Here is a 19,967-nt window from a genome sequence, read left to right on the forward strand (position 1 = left end):
GACAAATCTCAATAGATGCATCAACTCCCAGAGCTCAGGGTAGAGTCCTTCTTGATTCTAGGTAAATCCATGACTGGATGCTAATGGTCACACCATGTATTAGCCCCCACCCCCCCATCCCTGCCGTTCCCAACCTGCACTCACGCCCTCTGGCAATCACTCTTCTTTACTGTTCGCGTTGCTTCTTCCAGAATGCCAGCAAGTGGAAGCTCTGCTGTGCAGTCTTCTCAGAGCAGCTTCTTTCACTTAAGAAATTAAGGTTTGTACTGCCTGATAGCTCCTTTCTCTTACTTATTTTCTTAATACTAAATATAAGGCAGATTATGTATGTAGAGCCAAGGAACAATTTTTAGAAACCTAAATAACCTCATCATTCTTTCTTCTACTGAACTCATGTCTCCATGCAGTCTTTATTATTTATTTTTGGGAATTTCCTGAGTACTGTATTTACAACATCTCTGTTCTCCGACTCCTCCTATGTCCCTCCACGTTCTCAAATTCATAACCTCTTCTTTAGCTATCAGTTACATACTATGAGTGTGTATCACATGTATATGAAAATACAGTTCATTTACTGTTGACTATTTACATATGTGTTTAATGAAACCACACCATGAAATCTCCGAAATCCAGTCGCCTAAACTAGACTCGGACAATGACGCCACCAGTTGCCATTCCATGCACTAAGGATGGGGGTAACTCTGGGCCCTACTCCAGATGAAGAGCTGAAGGTAATTAAAGGAGAGGAGGAGTCTCCTTTAATTCAGGGCATGAGACCCAAGAGGTTATGTAGTCTATGAGACAACTCACAGGTCTGACTTAAAAAGGAATGTGAACTATGCAATCCTCACTACATGCACTTTATCCAGAACACCATTGTTAAGATTCAGAATTCTACAGCAGGTTGAGATGCCCATTCTCCATAAGTCATTTTGACCTTGAGGTTAGCTACTGTAGCTAAGCTACCTTTTGCTGTCTGTAAAATGGGGACAGTAAGAGTCTAAACTTCATGTGTTGAGAAGTGGGGATTTTATGAGCACACCTGAGAGCAAGAGCAGAACCCACACTCATGCTTTTGACAGACATTTGTAGTGCTGCTCTCTCAAAACTATGATACCACAAAAAAACACACCCAACCTGCTTTTGTCTGTTGTGGGTTGACCTATTACATTTGGCTACAATTTAGCTACTTAACAGAAGGAAACCGGCCCTGTACTTTAGAAAATTTGTAGCAACTTCAGAGGCCCAGATAATCTCTGCTCTTATGAGGATAATAAATTCCTGAGAGATGCTCCTTACTAAGCATTTCTACTCTAATTGAGTAGCCCATTCACTTGGAAAGTTCCAGAATTCCCCATCTTTCTCCAAATCCTCAAGACCTGTCATCTACTTAAAAGATGAGCCTCCGCTCAGCCGTGGCACAGCATTTCACATTCGATATCCCCCAAGCCTTCAGGGGACAGCTTCTGCACGCCATGGTGGGCCCTGCCCATTCAGTTTACAGCAGGCAGATACGGCAAGGACTTCAGGGAGGGTGAGTTCTACCAGGGACTCCTTGTCTGTTAGCAAATCTCTTTACTGTATTTTAATGTGCTTACTTACACACATTATGGCAGCTGACCATTGCAATCTGGAGGGCAATGCACTCTACTTACATGCATGGCCACAGACAGGCATAAAACACAAAGCTCTTAACACCCCCTGCTTAACTCAGAAGCAAACCCCAGACAAGAACTTCTGAAACCTTCCATAATTCCATATAAGCTCACCTAAATGTGATTTCTACCACGCAGATCCCAAGGCAATTGTGTAGATTCAATAAGACCTTACTGAGCTGAGAGTGGTGGCATTTGCCACCATGCTTAGAAGGCTGAATGCAGAGGAGTCAGAGCTTAACGCCGGCCTGAGCTAAAAGGTCTGCGGCAGACCAGCTGGGACTGTATAGTTGGAGCCTGCCTCACAAACACCTGAACACAACGACCGCATATACAAAGCTCTTTAAATTAGCACACTCAGCTTGGCGGTGTTGGTGCAGGTCTTTAATCCCAGCACTTGAGAGGCAGAGGTAGGCGGATCTCTGTGAGTTCGAGGCCAGCCTCTACAAGAGCTAGTTCCAGGACAGGCTCCAAAGCTACAGAGAAACCCTGTCTACAAAAACCAATAAAATAAGATAAAATAAAAATAAATCAACACACTATTAAAAAATCTACCCATTCCCCACCCTGAGAAGACGGCCTTGTCGATCCAGTGCTGGTCCTCCTGAAGACTGTCCGGAGTTCTGAACAGTTATATGACATCATGCCTCCTGGTTGTCTGACAGGTCCATGTGTGGGTACTGACTCACCCGGTGCCTACTCACTCTTCCCTCCAATTTCTGTGTTTTGCTCAAGGAGGAAAATCCCAGAATTTCTCCAGTTTAACACTTATCTCGCGGACTTCCAGCGACCACAATCTCTTCTACTCTGGGCTGGCGTAAGAGGGGAGAGCGAAGCCCAAACCCTTGTTTTGGGGGTGCAGCTGAATGCTTTCCCCACTGGTTTAGTGATGTGCAGCTCCACTCTGAAAATGACCCCAGAGTCCTCCAACAAGGTCTCCCCTACCTGCGGCAGGTTTGGAGTTCAGTTTCTATGACCCAAAGAGTCCTAACTAAAGCACATCCACCACCCTTGCCATGCCTCACATCCAGACAGCAAGCTCCTGGGATACAACATGAACACAGGCAAGCAAGGAAGGATAAGAAAAACCATAATCCAAAATGACTGTAAGGGTGAAGTTCAAGGACAGCTGAGACATAACAAAAGTCACAGAGTTACAGCAGGAGGGAGGAACAGTACTGAGTGCTGAGTGGTTTTGTGGCCATTTATGGGCTAACCATCTGATTTTCCTTTGATACCTGAGTCTTCAACTTGCAGAATTTGACTCTTTTCATTGAGCGGGGCGGAACTTCTATGAACAGTAAATGAGATAAGGACCAGAAATATGGATGGAGAAGAGGGTCTTATACATTTGAAATGGGGATACTTTAACAGCCAAGCAGAGTTGAATTAATGTCATCTACTGATCCACTCACTCATATGCAGCCCATAAACTTGGACACAACAAGTGAGACACACCTGGAATTCTTGATCTACTTTCTCCTGTGAAGCAGGAAGGAAAAGGCTGTGGCAATTACCAGAAACAAACTTTAAGTCAGAATCTAAAGGAGATGACGCAGGTGTTTGTTCAACTTTCTGGCAATGATTTGGGCCATCACCATTCTTAAAAGCAGCTAATCAAAGAGAAGATCTTACTAGATTAACCATGTCTATATTCAGAGCTCCAGCTTGAAAGAGAACTCCCAGAGTCAAGAGACTATAGCAAAGAGGACCGGTGCTCCTGGGAGGGCTGGAGAAGACTGATAGACTCCTAGGCCCTGGGAAGCAGGCAGTGAAATTCAAGAGAGGGCTCCATTCCCAGGAGAATGAGATAAGTGTCCAAGCTTCTGAAATCGTGGCTATGTGTAAGGATGAGCCAAAAGCATGAAGGACTAGCACCAAATAATGTGCAGGGGTAGTAGATGCACAGCAGGAAGGCGGTTATTACAAACATTTTGAGCAGACACCGCAGCAACAATTAGGAACAGGAAAATAACACTCTGTTGACTAGAGTACTTGAAATCCAGCATGGAAAGTCCAAAGCAGAGATAGGTAGTGATGCTTACAGAGCTCTTGCTAAGGCTGCTGCTTGGTGATTTTCAAGTAAGACTCAGGATTATCAAGAGAGGAAAAGGGCAGGAGGGCATTGAATCTGAGTACAGATGACTGAATATATAGAGAGATAAGAATAGACACTAAAACAAAATGTTGTGAAACTGCCCATTAGTGAAATACAAAGTAGCCCCATCTTATACCCCAACTATGAAGTGTTGACAGGTGCTTGTATGGTGTTAGGACAAAGGTGAAGGGAAGGACCAGTGGTTAAAAATGTGTGTGACACCCATAGAAGTTTGGACAGTATCCTGTATACACTGTAGCAGCCAATGACAGATGCTAGGCAAGTCACTGTGGAGAGCAATATTCTACTCTGTGGGATCACAGCAGACTGGCAGAAACCAGTCAACAGATATCTGTCAAGTGGCTGGGCAGAAACAAAGGGCACAGGACTCAAAGAGGAACGATGCCAGGGACCAGCCACTGAGGCTGGCTGCTCGTTGTAACAGAGTAGCTTTTGACTCTTCTGTTGATACTATGATCACTGCTTCTCAAACATCTGCCAAGTCTTCAAAATTCAGCCACAAAAAGGATCATCAAGGCTTCTGCTTCCCAGGTACTATAAAATGTCTCCTTTAATCTATACTGCTGTGCACCCTACTCCACTTGAGCAGAACTATTTGCTCGACTTGCTTGTAGAGCCTCAGAAGACAAGGTGATGTCTCTGAATGTCACAGGGTTGTACTGACACATGAGCACTCTCCTGAGAGCTCATCACCGCTACCCTTCACTCTTGACAGTTCTTGATAAAAATAGAGCAGAGTACTGAGAACTTCTGTCACATTCCAAACAATACAATTTAAGCCCAAAGCTAAAGGTACTTTACTGAACAAAAGCCTTGCCGAGAATTCTAGGCCGCAGTCCTTAGGAAGCCATCTTTAAACAACACACTCCTCAGAGTGTGGGCTAAGTGAAGTTTAGTAATTATTAGAAGTCCCCATTATCTTGTCTGTTTTAATGGATATTTTACTGGCTGTCATAAAAACTAGTTTATCTGAAGATTTATATTTTCCATCTTTTTGAGTTATATTGAGTTAGCCCAAATAATGACCTAGAAAATTATCATAAAATACTCTATCAAACTAACATTTTGAAGTGAAATATTTCCTTAAAGATTCTCTCCTGAATGACAAGCATAATGGATAAGAAAATATTGAAAAAGCAAGTCTGAGTGATATAACAGCTTCATAAAAAATGAATGCTTTGTGATAATATTTAAGCTTCTATGATTTGCTGTATTTTACAAATATGTTTGCCTGTGTTAAAGTTGTGAAACTTTAAACGAGAATACGGATTGGGAAGGAAAATGGAAAACTGATAAAATAAGACACAATTGTGGACAATTCTCATCTAAGATTTTCACTTTACACCATCATCACCATCTTCTGTAGAATATATTCATAGCGCCGCGGCTGCAAAGTGCCACAGCTGTGAACTTGAGACAGAGTCATCCAGAACCAAGCCAGGAGCCCACAAGAGAAGTTGCTAACTGGTCTCATTCCCTACTTCAGCAATCGCATGGAGGCAGTGTGGCTATGACACTCTTCCTACTCATTCTCATCTTGGCCAGCCTTCCACAGCCTTCCATATGACCGTCTATCTGCACAATGAAATTCAGTTTCACTCTTCCAAGTCGTATTCTTATATTGTTCTTTACGACTGCAACTACCTGTTGAACCGGAACTAAACACATGCAAATAGATGGATCCTAATTCCTCAACTTGAGAATGACTATGAAGAGTGTCGTAGAGGCAGCCCTGCTTTGGTTTGGTTTAGTGCTTAGTTGACAGGTTTTCGAAAGGCCTCACACTGCAGTGTAGCTAATCAGGAAGTCCTGATTCCCCTCTTTCAGCAAAGAGCTAGAATTTCAGAATGCCTGTGCTGCCCTTATGTTTTATCAAACTAAGACAGGATAGAAAATTAGAAGTCAAACTAATATTGGTAAGTATAAATGTTTCTTTGCTGAGAGAACCAAGTTCTTCATATATGACAATTCACAAATACCTTAGCACCACACAAGTCAATAAAGGAACTGCTTACCAGAGCACAGTTTCATGCATTAACTACCAATATTACTGTCTAACTGAAATGATTCTTTCAAAGAATCAAACTGATTTGCTTTGTAGGTTATTAAATTGCAAACCAAAATCAATACCCTTGCCAACGTATCACATGAATGGCTGCAAACAAATCAGTCTTAATGGATTTTAAAAATTAATTTCCTGATATTCCATCATGTTCAAGTCACATTCTAGCCCACAAGGCAGACAAACCTTCTGTAACATAAAGGAGGAAGCTGGGCTACTGAGATGAGGTGACCCAAATTCCCAGTCATAATGTAAACTGGAGATAGAAATTCAATCACAGTAGAACATCAACTTCTTATTGGTCAAATTTATTACTGCAGCAAATATGCAGTCAGGTTAGGCTCCGTTAATTTCAGTTTTGTTAAAAAAATGTGTATTTTTAAAAAGGTTTTGAAAATGAACTTAATATAAACATCTGAAACAATAAAGATTTGAGGATGAACTTACCATGAAGTTTAGAATTCACACATATGAGCTATATCTAAATTGCCTATAAACATGTAAATAAACTGGATCTATTTATAAATTTAAAGAACACTAGCTATGGTACATTGCTGTGAATGATCAAGTTTTCAAAACTTTCATGAATTTTATTCTAAGCCAAACAGAAAGAAAAATCATTCTCAGTAGAAAATCTACTAAGGAACAGCTATGCATGGCACTAATTGGAACAAAGGTAATAAATATCATTTCAAAACAATGTCAGAAAAATAAAAAAATCACTTTTTTACTTGAATAGACACAGAATACATTTCTGCCCAGCTAGGCTGAGGTAGGAGAAAAAGATCTAGTCAGCAAAAACCATTTTCTCAATTTATCTTTATTATAACTACATACGATAATTTGAAAAGGTAAAAAGAAATGACTCACAATTCTACCACCAAAGACAGCAAATAACATTTTATTATTTCTTTCTAATATTCTTCCCAAGTCTTCTTAGAGAGTACAAATTCCATCTTGGAACATGTAGGCATTCTCCTATTAAAAAGTCTAGAGGTGCTTCAGGGCTTGACTTCCTGTGTGAGGGAATGCCATATGACATGAAAGCAATATGTACACTAGTCAAGACCAGCTTCAAAGAAATTTCACTGCAAGCGTCATTGGAGCCCTTTGGGTAGGAGATTTTCAAAGGTTAGGGAATTCACCTCATTTCATTTCTGAATTTCCAGATGCTAACCAAACTGGCCCTTGTTTTACCAATTTAGTAACTCAGGATTAATAACTGGTGAATACATCATGCTTTCCCTTCGTAAAACTGCATTTTCTTAATCTATGTAAGAAATGTAAATTCTCATATGAAAAAGACAGAAAAGAGATACAAAGAGATTAAATAACAAAACAAAATTAACCCAATTTTGAAAAATAAAAATCATGTCTTTTTAACATTCCTAGTGTCATTTCTATTTGTGTAGCTCTCTATTGGTGTTTACATAAGAAAGATGGGAGACAAATATAATATTAAAATGCTGGTTAAAATTACTAAGAGTCATTAAAAACAAGATGATGTTGCATGTTACATTAGTCTGCCCATAAAATATTCCAAAAGACAATAATCCCCTATTCAAAGATTTGTTTTAAATACGATGTAAACACTTGGATACCTAGAAATGTGCAAACCACAGCAGTGTGCTGCTTATAGTCATAGTCCTTTCTTTATTAAGATATGCCCCATTCACCGTGCCTCGGTTTCCTTCAGTTGGAAATGGGATAACTACCACGCTTAACTGTGGGTTAAAAGTACTGGTTTACACGAACCACTTAGTCCTGGGCCTCCCACACGCTAAGTGTCTCTAAGCCATAGAGGTCTGTTTCCTCACCATTAGGACAAAACCTCCTGCATAGATGCCAAGATTTCAGAGGCTTCCACACTGTAATATAGCAAGCGCTGACTGAAACCTGCCTGCCACACATCTAAATACTTAGCTCAAATGTGACTACGAAAGAGTACAGTTTACCAAGCATGTATTTCCCTTCGAGATTACGCTCTCACGTGGCCATCAACGTCTCAGCTTCTCAAGACAATTCCATGACCTTGGAGATGCACTTTACTGACAAAAACGTGCACTCAGCGGGAAGCTGGACTTATAGACGAAAATGTATGTTTAAAAAAGAAACTCTTCCTAGCAGCAAGTAACAACACAATCCTTATCTTTCCTCATTGCGATGCAATGAGAAAAGCAACGGAAAATGTGTTTAACAACTAGTGCCAAACAAAATGTGGTATGCTGCCTGAAAAAGCAACACTAAAAAGTTCAGTCCTGTATTCTCTTCCCATTGTGATGATTTATCAACCAACAGTTTTGCCCTCTTCGGGGGTGTGGGAGGTTTTCCGAGTATTGTAGATGGGGGGGGGGCGGAGTTTTGTCACTTTCTGGAAAAGTTTGCCCTTTTGATAGTGGACCGCTACTCTGGGTAGCTTCTGTATTTGATCAGGTCAATCTACAAACCACCGTCCTCAATAATGGGCAGGTGCTCCACAGGACGAATTACAAATGCAAGGCTCTAAAGATCACTGCCATCTGCTTCATTCGCTTTAGAACCTGGGCGCTTTCCCTAAGAACAGTAATCACTACCTGTCTTTTCAAAGCTCTAGATGCTTTTTAATTTGCTTCCTACTCCGTCCATCAGTCCAGGAGAAGATAGAAAAGAGGCCTTCATAGCAGTATCTCAAGTCCCTCTTTTGAGAGAAATGAATGGCCTCGCGGAAAAGTAAAGCGGTGCAAACTTGAGACACCGGGCGGCAGAGACCCCCCTCGGCACATCGAGTGTGGTGTCGCTGCATCTCTCGGTGCGTCCTCAGGTTCCTTCAACAGCGAGGAGCCTCGGGAGGCCGACCCGTGCTGGTCACCACTCACCTTGCTGGGCTCCAACGTCCTGGAGTAGCAGGAGCAGCAGCAGGAGCAGCCCAGGCCTGGAGGAGGAGTTGCGGCCAGAAGGGAGGGGACAGCAGCCTGCGCTGGGCAGCGGGGCCCGGCCGGTGGCGGCGGGCGCGGCCTGGCCTCGGGGACCCTGCGGACTGTGCGCGGCTCTCAGCGGAGCCCGGCTCGCCATCGCGGCGGCCGGCAGTCCGCCCGCATAGTGCGCGCGCCGCCGAGCCCCGCACGCCCGGGGCCCGCAGCACCCGGAGAGGACGCGGCGGCAGCGCAGCGCTCCTCGACCCCTCTGTCCGGCTTCCCGCGCCCACTGCCGGCTGCCCGCGTCGCTTCGTCGCGCTTCCCCTCCCGAGAACCCCAGCCGGAGCGCGGCGGACCGGAGGGTTGGACTGTGGTCGAGCTGGGACGCGCTCCCGCGGCGCTGGTAGCTGGACCGGCTAGCGGGCAGGCCAGCCCCACTGGCTCGCCCGCCCTCTCGCGCGTGCCGGCCACGCCTCCTCTGTCCACCGGGACCAATGAGCGGTCAGTTCTGGTCCAGCTCCTTCCGTACCGCCCAATCAGCACGCTCTCTGTTCCGTCGACCTGTTAGCTCCTCGCCTGGAGCGCCACCGCCCCTCATCCGCCTTGGCCAATCGCCTTAGACCTCTGAGAGCGTTCCACCCGCCTCCCTCGATCCGGGCCCGCCCCCAAGCCGCGGTCGGGAGCGGTCTCCGCCCCGCTGGAGAGCTTGAAGTTTTTGGGACCACTGCCCAAAGTGAACCCGCCGAGACTCTCCGGTCAGTGACTTCCGGGACTTCCCCATCCCGCGCTCTCCGGCTTCCCCCAAGCCAAGTTGCTCATGGCTCCTCCCCCATCGCACATCAGGCCACTGGAAGGGGTGGGATGCTGGATGCTGGAAGAGTTCAGCGGGGAGCTGTATTTAAGGGACTTTTTTAAATAGCAGAGTGCGTTTTTCTTAATTAAAACTGCATTTAGTTGTGGCAACATCTCCTCGTAGAATTATAGATGTAATGTTCAGTTTTTAAAAGAAAAGATATTTTCTATGTCTTTTACTGTGGAGGTCTTTTTTTGGGGGGGGGGAGGTATAAAATAAGACCCATACTGCCGAGACAAATTAAGTATAATATCTAAACGTGAATCCAGTTATACTACCGAGTTGTCGAGCGCCTGCCATGTATCTGTAAAAACTGTGCTCAGAAAAGTCTCCGGAGTTACAGCCGCCTTACAGGAAATTTGCAGATTCTGGAATGGGGAAGAAATGTCAACATATCATGCAAGTCAGAATGAAACAAGTACAAATTAGAGTAATAGGCAATTTGATGGAGGCTATGAGCAGTCATTACAGCAAAAAAAAATTATAGAGACAATGCTGTTTCGATGTTTTGTATTAGGGGCTCCCTAAAAAAGAGCATGACGCCCTTAACTAACAGGGAATTAGTAACGTAGAACTGAAAAGGAAGTAACAATAGGGTGTCTAGATTATGTCCCAATTATGGTGGTTCAACATGGTTCATTTTCACTGGACCAGCAAGTATGTGCTGTGATGCCCCATCCGAGTGCTTGACTGCCTTAACAAGTCACCGTTTCTGAGCAGCTGGGCATTCTCAAGGCTAAACAGCTGGTGCTCTAAAGCATACTGATACGGGCATAGGTAGGATGTCAGCTACCTTCCATTTATTAATGCATTGTTGGCTTACAGTACTTTCAAGTTATGGTAGGTTTATCAAATGTGACATCATCATACTGGGATGCAAAGCCAGAGAGATAGCTCGTTGCTTGAGAGCCCTTGCTGCTAATCCCGATGACGTGAGTTCGAGCCCTGGGATTTACATGGTGGTAGACGGAGAGAAACGACTTCTTCAAGTTGTCCACTGTCCCCCAGTTGTGCATTGTGAAACATTTCCCCTGACTCTCACAAACTAAATACATGTTTTTTTTAAGAAAAAAAGAGAGTGATATGTATACTCAGCCAATAAGTAAAGCTATATAACAAGCAGGTTGTGTAAATGTCAATTTTGAGAAGTTGGAAATTGAGTCTGGAATTCGTGAATACATGTGATAGCCATAAACATATAAAAGACTGGCACCGTGAGAAGATCTGAGTGTTGGAAAGGACCCCAGAGACCATCTTTTCCAAGTTTTTGCATGCTTCTCACACAATAAGACTTCTACTCAATGTATTTGATAAGCATTTATTGGGTATCAAAGAAAGCCTTGCTGTGTTAGGCTCAATACAGACACTGGTCACACAAAGTTCAGTGAGAGAAGCTTACATTCTAGTGGAGAAGACACACATTTAAACAGATCCATTGTCACAAGTGCCAACTTGTGAACTGACAGACCCAACATTATGACCCACCCTGGCAAACAGCCAGTATGAAGCCAAGGCTTCTAGGGATAGACAACCCCTGAAACAAGCCCCTCCCTTGTTGAACCACCCCTTCCATATTGGCAGTCAGTGATGACTGTGGCCCACAGAGTGGACACAGCAAAGTACTTGAAGTTTCTGGCTGGTATTCCTTCAACTGTATAACTGTACCAGAAGCAGAGTGAGCTAGCACAAGTATGGAAACCTTTCTAGAAAAGATAAAGCTGAGATTGTGGCTCTTGCACTTCTGGGGAATACAGCCTGAAAAGATTCAGTATTTGTTGTTAATGAATATCCCTAGAGCAAGAGAGAGGAGTGCTCACGTTTTCTCTCTGTTTAGTAATTTTTTTAAAAAGAGTTTTCAAAGTGGAGACTAATATGGTGAAAGGTTGCAGAGGACAGAACAAGGAAAGAAAGAGGAGAAACCAGTGTCTGGAAAATGATGCTATCTGTCTGTTTTTTTTTTCTTTTTTCTGTATTGTTTTATGCTTCAGCTTCTGGAGTTGAGAACCCCCCTCCGCTGCCTGAGCATGAGAAATCATAGGTGGAGCACTGGTGTGAGGGAACTGAAATGTGCTGCCCACTCTGTCTCTCCTCTTCCGACTACTGAGTACATCCAGCTTCAGAAGGCTACAGGGAGATAATGAAATGTTTCTCAGGAACCTCCCACAAACGTCATATATCAGGCATTCGTGTCAGGGACAATAATCCTTCTCCCACCCCCCCACATACTTCCTTAGTCAAACTCACCATTTCCTTTGCCTTTGAGCCTCAGTTTCCTTGCAGGTTAGCATCTGCTGAGCCAATGGGAGGAGGATGATTTTGCTCATGGAACTCACCTGCATAGGGAAAGGACTGAATTGGTGATTCTGAAAATCAGGACCCAGAGTGAATAGGTTTGCAGAAGGCTGCCATAATAAGAGTCATAGCTAGAAGCTAGGGCGTGTCTCCTAGACAACCCTAGCCCCTGAGTTTTCCTACAGAATATCAAGAAGGTGAGAGCTCTAGAGATTCCTTTGGGTGCAAAGCAACAGAACAAGCCCGAGTTGAGTGGAGACTTCATTACACACGAGTTCATGGACATGAGGCAGAACCTGTGGCAATCACAGTTGTGTCTTCTGACTGAGAAATGAAATAATGCTTTTAATGTAGGTTCTGGGGAAGATTAGGGCTTGAGGAAAACACCACACATGATAGTTGGATATGAAATACTAGGAATTAAAGTATGCATCATTTTAATGTATATTTACTCCATGTGAAAGCGTTTAAAAATAGAAACAGATTGCCAATGTGAATCTTAATTCACAAGATCTCCACCCTAATGTCTTTTTCTTCCTCTTTTTTTTTTCTCACTGTTGCTTTTCTTTCATCTTCTTTTAGTCAATAAAAAGCAACAGGGATTGATTGATGTACATAGAAAAAGAAATATGAAGAGTCACACCCCACAATTTCATCTTGTAAATGAGCTCAGGAAATGAGAATGGAGGGAAAGCCCCTGGGGCTGGCGGCCTGTGTTCCTGTCACTGCAGACATCTGGGTTTTAATGACATGATATGGTAAGAATCATTTGGCACCATCATTGCCCTTAAATGTCTTTCAAGCATTAATAAAACATGAGACTTGCTTAAAATGGCATTTATGGTGAAAACCTTACGGTGACGGTATGCGATGAATCATTGGTGAGTTTTATCAGTGGCTGTGCTTTTGACAGGGTAACTGGAAGTGGGGAACGAAGGCGAGTTTGCTTTTGTGATCTTCCCCTGAGGTCACAGAGAAAGAAGCCTATGGCAGTTCTAGGGAAATATTTCAAACTTCAAACACTGGAGGTCTAAGATCTGGTTGCTGTTCTCACAGGAGCATTTTCTTTCTTCTTTTTTTTTTTTTTTTTTTTTTTTTTGTGGGCTGTCGGGACAAATGTTTATAGCCGCGTTTGTTGCTGATCTGCTAGTGATCCCTTCTGTGGACAGCAGTGGTTTGGATGCATCCTGCCCTTTATGTAGTTGGTTCCTTCTAGTTTGCCTTTTCTGACAAGGTTTTCAGGTTTATTCCTCAGATTTTCTTAACATTTATCAACTTTTGAAAAAGATATTTGTTAAAGCAAATTTAAGTGATATATATATATATATATATATATATGAATGTGTTTAGTTCCTGTAAGTAGGTTGAGTTCTAACTTTTTTCTTGTAAAATTAAAAACAGTGTATGTCAGTGACTGCTTTGATTCCTTTCTGCTGTATTTGCAGGTACCGCATCTGTCTCTTTTGTTTTTCCTTCTCCTTCATATTCTTACTCCTTTCATTTTTCTAGGAATACAAGCAATTTGAGGTTGAGAGTGTAGCTCAGTTGTAGAGTACTTGCCTAGTATACAGAAGACCCTGGGATTCGGTTTTTTTGTATCAAAGGTAAAATAAGTAAATAAAATTAACTGGTTAATTCTCTTGTGGTTCAGAACAAGAAGCCTCCACTCTATTGTTTGTCTGTGATGGAGGCTTCAAAGGAATTTAGTGAGAGCATGTGAAAATTGCCTAGAAATGAGAGAGTTAAATAACCATGAGTGGTTAACATATCACTTAAATACAAATACTGAAAACAACAGAGGGTCTGAGAGTATGTATTTTAAAAGTGAAGTCGTTTCGTGCTGCCATGGCTTTATGCTGTGTCTTTCCTGTAGAGATGTTTGCTGGGAACAGTAAGAATTAAAGTATAGAACTGAGATGCTATTTAACATCTGAGAAACCTGGTTGTTTTATAACATTATGGAAACATCCCTGGATTAGGTGCATGCATTAAGCTTCTGCTGAAAGTGTTCAAGTGTTCCTAAATCACCTACAAGGCTCAGACCTCAGCTTACGTTTCTCTGTCCAATTGCAGAAAATGGCTGAATACTGTTATAAATTTAAAGATGAATATTTCTATGTTTTCATTGCCTGCCTTCCTCCCTTTCTTTCCCACCTTGTTCCCCCATCTTTCTTTACGTGTGCGTGTGTGTGTGTGTGTGTGTGTGTGTGTGTGTGTGTGTGAATGTGGACACTATGCCATGGTATGCAATTAGAAGTCAAAGGCTAACATTGGGTGTTAGTCCTCAGCTTCCATCTCCTTTGGACTGATATACAAAGTTTCTTATTTGCTACTTCATACTCCCATTTAGCTAGCCAATAGCTGCTGGAGATTCTCCTGCCTCTACCTTACATATCTCCATGGGAACATTGGGGTTATAAATGTGTGCTGCTTCATTCAGCTTTAAATGGGTTCTGGGGATCTGAACTCAGATCTTCCAATTTGTGTGTGATGAGTGCTTCACCCACTGAGCCATCTTCCCAGTCCTGCTTCTTTCTTTTATTTCTTGGATAAATTCGAAGCCCTCCATTTCCAAATTGCTACACCTTTTGGGAAAGAGAGAAAACAAAGCTGATGAATACAGAATTGGTTTCTGGGAAATCTTTACTCTGAACAGAAATTACCTTAAGGGGTGCTTAGAAAGCAACTCCCAAACTAACTAGCTTCACATTGGCAATGCCTGCACAGATAGACTAAAAGAATAGCCACTGTTCTGTTCTGTGGAGGAAGCAAACAGGGTCTTGGAGCAACGAAGGCAACATTATCCAGGAGAAGACGGAATCAGAGGAGATAAAGCTGGTCAGCTATGTGGCAGGAAACTACGGCTGCCAACAGTGGACAAATCAAATTATCTTGTTGTATGAGTGCCAAGATGCCTTTAAAAGTAGAATTAAGTCAGGAGTGATGGTCCATGCATGCAATCTCAGCCTCATAAGAGGAGGGTAGGTTTGAGGCTGACACAACTACATAGTAAGACTGTCTTAGCTGATGAATTCAAATAATAAATGAGTCAATGTTATAATAATAGAGAGATCCAGTAAATCATTTCAAGGCATTTTTGTGTTTGATCTATTGCAGTCCTTTCTCTGCTTTCTTTCCCAATGCTGCATTAGGTTTGCTAGTCATAGCCTTGATTTGGAGAAAGCTCATGAATTGGGAAGGGAATAAAATCAAGACAGTATCCAGTTTGTCGATTGTACATAGAAAAGGGCTGTATCCTCCAAGGAGTGAAGTAAAGGGCGATCAGGAGACCATTAGAACCATAATTTTATTTTTGGTTATTTCGAGACAGGGTTTCCCTGTAGTTTCGAGAGCCTGTCCTGGAACTAGCTCTTGTAGACCAGGCTGGCCTGAAACTCAGAGATCCGCCTGCCTCTAGAACCATAAATTTGAGAAACTTACAACTCCATGTCACTCCCCACCCTTTTCACAAGAAACTGGATTTCCAACTCTTCTTAGTGAACTTGCAAAGGTAGTCATAGCTAGCTAGAGAATCTGGAATCCTCTAGGCAACTAATACCTATTATGCTAGGACAAGTAAATAATATAATCAATTTTAAACATTCTGTGAACCAAGAGAACAGAAGAGGAAACTGCAAATTTTAAATACATCATTTCCTTCAGCTATTTGTTTTCAGTCCTCCAATTAAATTTTAATTTAATTTCTTTAAGTTTAAAATAACTCAATAACATAGCATTCTAATATCAATCCTTTGGTGTTTAAAAGGAAGAACTAAAGTCTTTTAAAACAAATAAGTGTATTATTCCTTTCATGTTGCATTCACAGGCAAGCTAATGTTAGCTCGCCTAGCATAATAACATGTAAATGAGATGATGTATATTTTCATTTAAGCGAGTTCTTTTTTATTCTTGACATTTTATTAATCGTGGTTTGTGAAATGATAGATTGTGGATGCAAAGGAAATGATGTATTATTCAGATTAACCTAATTTCCCATGACCTTTTTCCCATGCACTGATAGTCAGATTTTAATACCATTGTAAATATTGCATTTGACTGACATGCACCGTCATGTGGTTCATGGCTAACATTCAACACAGAAGGAAGGAGGAGAATGACTTCTGTTGAAGGATTGACTGCAGACTGTGATAACTTGTAGGAGAGTAACATTTCCCTACACTAGTTATTTTTGTCCCATCTTGAATAAGATATGCCTAGTCTGTGGGGAGTTTTGATAAAATAAATAAAATTATTTTCTTCCCACTTAAATAGTACTATTCACAGCAGCTTCTTCCAAATCACGATTTCACATACTTTTGTGGATCTGAAGATTCACTTTGGCTGTGTATAATAGTATTTGATACACATGGCTTGCATTATTGTTTTGACTAAATGAAATAAGCATGGCCTTTTTAAAAGTCACAGGTTATTAAGTCACGAAAAGTCATGTAGTGACAAAAGACCATACATTTCCTTCATTCTTAGAGTTCATGCATGAAGGGCACAGATATAAGCAGCACCCATCTAAATATTTACTTATATATTTTGACATTAATATGTTTTTATTCCAAAGTATATTATTAAACATAGATAATCCAGGATTTAATTTAGTCTTTTTGTTATTTTCAATTACTCTCATATTCAAAAGCAATATTCAGAAAATACCTCAAACACAATATGAATCACTCATGAATATATTTGCTATACCTACTGTTAGTTATGTATGAATGCTGTTAATTAAATCACCCACAAAATAATATTCCTCACCAGAGAGCCAAGCTGAATTAGCCTCAGATTTTAATGCCATCTCCAGCACTGCGTAATTAAATTGAAATTCTCTCCAAATAAATGAACTCATGTGACCACTCAGGATGGTTATAGAAGCCATCCATTTAGAAAAATTAATGTTATATATTCCCAGAATAGAAATTCTAACACAATTCTTCAGTCATAGAAAAAATGAAACAAGCCATGCGTAATATGTAAAAATATTATAGTTAAATCTTGTCTGTAATAATGCCCTCTCTTCTATAACTTATTTGTTAACTTCCATGTCTATATATTCTGTGTATGAAACATTCAAATTCTTTACTCAGCAAGATTTTCTTCCTAATTCTGAAATTATTTCTGTAATTGACATTCTTACTCCTTTCTGTTAGATGAAATAATCCATGTCTTTATTTTTCTCAAACCAATCAATAAGAGAATTAACTAATATTCATAAAAGGTAGAGCGGCTCTCCTCTAAATATCCCTTCTCATATATGACCTCTATGATCTGGGTGTGGTAATGTATGATTTTAATCATAGCTCCTCTAGATAGAGCAGGAAAACCTGAGTTCAAGACTAGGGAGGGCCATGAAATAAGTTCAAGCTAGCCCGTACTACAGAGACACTTAAAAACTCAAAGGTTATGGGTATAGCTCAGAGGTTGGGCTAGCATTCTCATAGTTTGGGGGTTCACACTTGCACTGCCAAAGGATGGAGAAAAATTAACGTTTGTGAGTTTGATAAAGGTATCAAAGGATAAGAAATTGTTATTTAGAAGAAAACAGCATGAATTGCAATGGAGGCATCCTGAGAGAGTAAAAAGTTTAGAACATGGCAGTCTGGCAGTGTTAATCCATTTCCCGTCAGGTTTCCAATATGATTGGGGAAAAAAAAACTTCATAAAATAATGACATTTGAATTTGTGAACTATGGCATACACACACGCTCCACCAAGATGGTAAGTGCCAAATGAACTATGGCATACATATTAAACTACTCCACAGAGATAATAAGTGCAAATAATAGCACCACATGGCACTTTCCAAGTTCTGAGAAGCCCACATGGAAACCTAAGGCTTCCCCATATAGTGGGAGAAACCGCTGAGAATAGTTCAACTCAGGGCGTTACTATGACAGTTAGGTTGTGCGAGTTCCATAGAATCACTAGCATTTTAAAACTTAAAATCCTATCCTTTATGTTGTTTCTTCCAACTAAACTTGTGTCTATCTGAGTCTGTATAGATAGATGCCTTGTGCATTTGCCTTCGATAGAAGAATCTAAATGAAACCCTTTGATCCACTGGTGTGGTCTCATTGTCCTGGTGTACTTCTGTCACAGTGTTGATTTGTAGCTGTGGGAACACTGGGTAGCAAGCTGGGCTACGGATAAAGTCTAAACCCTAGCAGTAGGTCAAACATCATGATGCTTGCCTAATAGCCCCTCCTCCTTAAGCAAGTAGATCACAGTGAGTACCACCTTATCATTTTAGGAATTCATTTCACACAGTTTTTTTTCTCACTGGAATTCTTCAAAAGGCTCTTTGTGACAAGGATGAGGTCCCTTCTTGCTACCAATGACCAATTATGAACTTTAATATGAAACCACTACCTTGTGGTGATATTTTATTTACAAAAAAAAAAAAAAAAAAAAAAAAACTTGCCTGAAAATCAGAGGGTAGAGCTAGCTACTAGAGGTCAGACATAGAGGTCAGACAGTGGTGGCACACAGCTTTGATCCCAGCATTTGGGATCTCATGCCTTTGATCCCAGCACTAGGGAGTTGGAGACAAGAAGTGATATGTCTGGGTGGAGAGAGGAATATAAGCGAGCAGGAGAAAGGAGCTCAGCCTTTTTCGGTCTGAGGATTTCATAGAGGTAAGAACTCTAGTGGATGACTGCTTTGCTTCTCTGATCTTCCAGCTTTCATGCCCTAATTGTAGTACTAAGTTAGGGGTGTCACCCCAGCCCTCTAACACCCCTATATCCAAAAAGTTTGGGGTGGTTGGAAGCCCCTGGTTTGGGAGTTGCCCCAGTCCAGACTCCAACTCCCAGCCTGCCAAGCGCTGACCCCTCCCCCGGGGAGTGTCAGGACCACTCCCACAGGCTATTTAGGCTTGCCCTGGAAAAAGGAACATGGAAAAAGTTTTGGGTTTGCGTGGGCTTTTCTTCCCGCCATGCTGTCTTGGTCCACCCGAGAGTGCTACATTTATTAAATGCGGGCATTTTAATTTGGTCTAATCTGTCTTGATTGGAGTTTCTTGCATTGGTGGAGAGGTTTTTTTATTAAGATTAAACCAAATAGATGGAGGTTCCCACAGAAAAGGGTCTGTCTGTCTGTCCCCCATTCCCCCCAAGGCAGGGCTGCCTGCTGGAAAACGCCCTTCCTGTGCGCCCTCTGCCTTTTAAACTGCATTGCCATTAGGGTCTTGGATGACCCGTTCGCTTTTTGGGCTTTTGTTGATGCCGCAGGCCTGCATTGGAAGCCTGGTTCTCGTGGCAAAAGTTACACCCTCGTTTTTGACTCAAGAGCACTGTTGGGTCGGTGGATGGATCACAACAGGCTTGAGTCACACAGACGTGCTTAAAGTAAGTTTCTTGCTATTCCAAGCCGATTCCAAATTGCTCTTAGACAGCCTTTTACAAAAATACTTTTAAATTGGGACTATCTTACCTAAATTAACAACGCTCCAAAAGCCCATGGTTTCTGGAGCCCCCCCCCCCCCCCCCCCCCCACTGTTTGCTGGGCTACCTGGCAGGCCTAACTGCGGCAGGATTTTTAAGTTGGTCAGCTAATACAGGTTTCTAAAAATGTTTTGTTTGTTTCTCTGTCAGAATGATGTGGTCACACTATGTCTGTGTAAATGTGTTTTGTGACATGCTCAAAATATTCCTTTTAATCTTCTTGCACTGGTAAACTACTAGCATTGGTAAACTATACTAACTGGATAAAATGCAGGCCTAAATTTAGCTTATATGCCCAGCTTAAATAACAGGTAATGGGACCTAATTCTCAAGTGCCTTTACAGATCTGAGGGCATAGCACTTTAACAAGAGTTTCTAACACAGACATGCAGCTTCCGCAGCACCCCTTAGCTCCTCCAAAAAGACAGAAGACCTTCCACCTTCAGGCCTTGCCTCTGGGTTTGGCCGAGCCACTCACACAACAAAAAGCAACCATCCACCTCTTCAGCTTCCTGGATGCCTTTTGAGGAATCAGTCTCCACATCCTGCCAAGCCAGGTAGATTAAATCTTCCCCCACAAGAAAAATTTTTGGACCTCTTGTACTCAGCAGCTAATGGCAAACATAATGCTTCTAAGACTG

At 41.9% G+C, this 19,967-nt stretch overlaps 1 protein-coding gene across 2 annotated transcripts in view; it reads right to left on the reverse strand.

Moving 5' to 3' along the window:
• Dcbld2 (discoidin, CUB and LCCL domain containing 2) overlaps nt 1–8,887 on the reverse strand; it is a 63,197-nt gene extending 54,310 nt beyond the window's left edge. For both annotated transcript variants that reach the window (XM_038345739.1, XM_038345738.1), the window contains exon 1: nt 8,692–8,887. In XM_038345739.1, the coding sequence (XP_038201667.1) occupies nt 8,692–8,887 (196 nt within the window). The remainder of the gene's footprint in view (nt 1–8,691) is intronic.
• Between the last annotated feature and the right edge of the window lie 11,080 nt (nt 8,888–19,967).

This window comes from Arvicola amphibius, chromosome 10 (assembly GCF_903992535.2).
Source record: "Arvicola amphibius chromosome 10, mArvAmp1.2, whole genome shotgun sequence".
In the NCBI taxonomy this organism is placed as follows: domain Eukaryota; kingdom Metazoa; phylum Chordata; class Mammalia; order Rodentia; family Cricetidae; genus Arvicola; species Arvicola amphibius.